This window comes from Morus notabilis, unplaced genomic scaffold (genome assembly GCF_000414095.1).
Source record: "Morus notabilis unplaced genomic scaffold, ASM41409v2 Scaffold102, whole genome shotgun sequence".
Taxonomy (NCBI): Eukaryota; Viridiplantae; Streptophyta; class Magnoliopsida; order Rosales; family Moraceae; genus Morus; species Morus notabilis.
This window is the reverse complement of record NW_010365014.1, coordinates 614,684-617,555: the sequence shown is the minus strand read 5'-3', so window position 1 is coordinate 617,555 and position 2,872 is coordinate 614,684. Positions and strand designations below refer to the sequence as shown.

Here is a 2,872-nt window from a genome sequence, read left to right as displayed (position 1 = left end):
CCTAAAGAGGGATGATGATGTTAAATTGTTTTTAAACTTAGTTTGACACAGCAAGGAAGCTCTTGGATACCCGTTGGTAATAGATTTTGTTAGTAGCTCCGTTAGTGCAGTGGGATCTATTTCTTCTTCATCTTATTTTATGAGTTCAAGAGATGAGGCGTCATCTTCTAATGTTGATGGTTCCATTTGTCAATTTGAAGATGATATTGATGTTGCGATGAATAATATTTTGATTGAAGATTTGGATATTTCAAAGTTACCTAGGTCGTTTGATGTGAATGTAGGCAATCAATTCATGAGCAAGTCGGGTCTTAAGAAATTCATGCATGTAATTGCTATTATGAGGCATTTTGAATTTAAATCTAAAAGATCTAATAATTCATTTTATGTTTTGGTTTGTAAAAATAAGAGTTGTACTTGGAAGATGCGTGCTGCTAAGGTTTCAAATGATAATGTTTGGGCAGTGAAGAAGTATATTAAGGAACATACTTGTTCACTTGATGTTCCTAGTGCTGAGCATCGTCAAGCAAATAGTCGTGTTGTTTCGAAGTTTTTAAAGGGCGATTTTAGCATTGGGCTTACAGACCGTTTGCGTCCTAATGATTAGAGGTCTATAATGCATGGTAAGCATGGTGTTGAGATTAGTTACTACAAAGCGCGAATGGCTCGCCGATATGCGTTAGCATCAATGAGAAGAAGTGCAGTGGAGTCGTATTCATCCATTCATTTTCTGTGCAATGTTTTCAAGGAAAAAAATCCAGGTGATTTTTATTTTTATGTGTTATGCTTATGGTTTTGTTTATCTTAATGTTTTGAAGGAGAAAAATCCAAGTTATGGTATAATTTGTCAGGTTATTCCCATAACTTGACAGTTTATATTCCATAACTTATGTTATCAGATAAGTTGACAGGTTTTTTGTTATAATTTGTCCGGTTATGGAGCATAACCGGTTTTATTTTTATGTGTTATGCTTATGCTTTTGTTTATCTTAATGTTTTGAAGGAGAAAAATCCAGGTTATGGTATCATTTGTCAGGTTATTCCCATAACTTGACAGGTTATAGTCCATAACTTATGTTATCAGATAAGTTGATAGATTTTTTGTTATAATTTGTCCGGTTATGGAGCATAACTTGACAGGTTATGAATCATAATTGACAGTGTTTTTTTTTTTTTTGCATAACTTGTCTGGTAGGATCTGTGACTAATAGTTATTTTAAATGTTTTTTTTTGTTTTTTCTTTGTAGGATCTGTGACTTCTTATGAGCTTGACAATGATGGGCGGTTCAAGTATTTTTTTTTTGTGCTTGGGGGCTTCTATTCATGGTTGGTGCCATTGTAGGCCTGTGATCTCAGTTGATGGCACTTTTTTTAAGAATGAGTTTTCGGGGACCTTGCTTCTCTCTGCAGTTTTAGATGCTGATAATCATATTTTTCCGCTTAGTTTTGCAATGGTTGATTCAGAGAATGACTCCTGGTGGGAATAGTTTTTTGAAAGGCTTAAGGAGGCCATCGAAACTCGTGAAGAACTTGTTATTCTTTCTAACCGAAAGAGTAGTATCCCTAAAGCAGTTGAGAAGGTATTTCTGGATGCATCTCATGGATTTTGTATGTAGCATTTACTTAGAAATTTAAATTCAAATTTTAAAGGTGTGCATGTGGATGCTATATTCTATCGTTGTGCTAAGGCATACCGTAAGGAAGACTTTGGTTACTTCATGCGTCAATTGGAGGCAGTGCGACCAGCTATTCAAAATTATTTGCTGCAAGTAGGGGTTGAAAAGTGGGCACGTGCTCACTTTGAGAGGAAGAGATATGATGTCATGACGACTAATATCTCCGAGTCGTTGAATAATGTCTTAGTGAATGCTAGGGAGTATCCTATTGAAGTTTTAATTGAGCATTTCAGATCCCTCTTGCAAATATGGTTTTATGAGCGTCGAAATAAGGCGGATCAGACTTTTACATACTTGACTAAACATGCAACTAAATGCCTTCGTGATAGGAAAAAGATTGCATGTTGCTTATCGGTAAGTTACTTTTCTTTCAAGTATTTACTTTATTTTTGTGTTTTCCTTTTTTTTTCATTTTTTTGGTTATGTTTTTAATGTGATCTTTTTTGTGATTCTTTTGGTCTTTTTTTTTTTTGAAGTTATTCTATTATTTTTTGAATGCTCTGTTTTCTTTTCTTTTTGTCATGTTTTCAGGTTCAACCCATATATATCAATAAGTATTATGTTGTTGATGGTTTAGTTGGTGAGGTGGTTGACTTGGTGGCAAGAACATGTAGTTGTCTTGTTTGGCAAGCTGATGAATTTCCATGTCCACACGCTATTGCATCGATTTGGAAAAGAAATCTTGATCCAGCACATTTTACTTCCTACTATTACACCAACAATGCATTCAAAGCAACATATGATGCTGTAATCTATCATATTACTAATAGATCAAAGTGGCAACTTTCATAGGGCAGTGAGGTGGAGGTTGTTCTTCCTCCTGAGTTTAAACGTGGTGTTGAGAGGCCAAGGAAGCAAAGAATTATTTCTAGTGGAGAACGAGAGAAGCAATCTATGAAGTGTAGTCGATGCAAGAAAGTTGTCCACAATAGGAGGACTTGTTCAAACCCCACATTTGTTGATATGAACTGATCATCATGTTCTAAGTTGATTTTTGTCATTATGCTCTAAGTTAGAATTGAATGATTTGAAGGAAAAATATTCAAAATTTTCTAATAATAAAAGAAATCCTTGCATTTAATAGTTAAAAAAAACTGTGATTTATGGATTATGGTCTAATTTGATAGGTTTTTGTCCATAACTTGTCAAGTTATGGACCATAACTTCGGTTGTTATGTACCATAACTTGTGCTGTT

The 2,872-nt window shown here is 34.5% G+C and overlaps 1 protein-coding gene across 1 annotated transcript; it reads left to right on the top strand.

Moving 5' to 3' along the window:
- The first annotated feature begins 616 nt into the window (after nt 1-616).
- LOC112093377 lies at nt 617-2,648 on the top strand. Its single transcript, XM_024171652.1, has 6 exons — nt 617-761; nt 1,248-1,290; nt 1,499-1,580; nt 1,689-2,030; nt 2,208-2,423; nt 2,469-2,648. The coding sequence occupies exons 1-6, from the start codon at nt 617-619 to the stop codon at nt 2,646-2,648; spliced, it is 1,008 nt and encodes a 335-aa protein (XP_024027420.1).
- The last annotated feature ends 224 nt before the right edge of the window (nt 2,649-2,872 follow it).

Coding starts and splice junctions, on each gene's coding strand:
- LOC112093377 (XM_024171652.1), top strand. CDS start 617: ATGCATGGTAAGCATGGTGTTGAGATTAGTTACTACAAAGCGCGAATG. Junction 1,291..1,498: donor GACAATGATGGGCGGTTCAA/GTATTTTTTTTT, acceptor GTTTTTTGAAAG/GCTTAAGGAGGCCATCGAAA. Junction 1,581..1,688: donor TCCCTAAAGCAGTTGAGAAG/GTATTTCTGGAT, acceptor CGTTGTGCTAAG/GCATACCGTAAGGAAGACTT.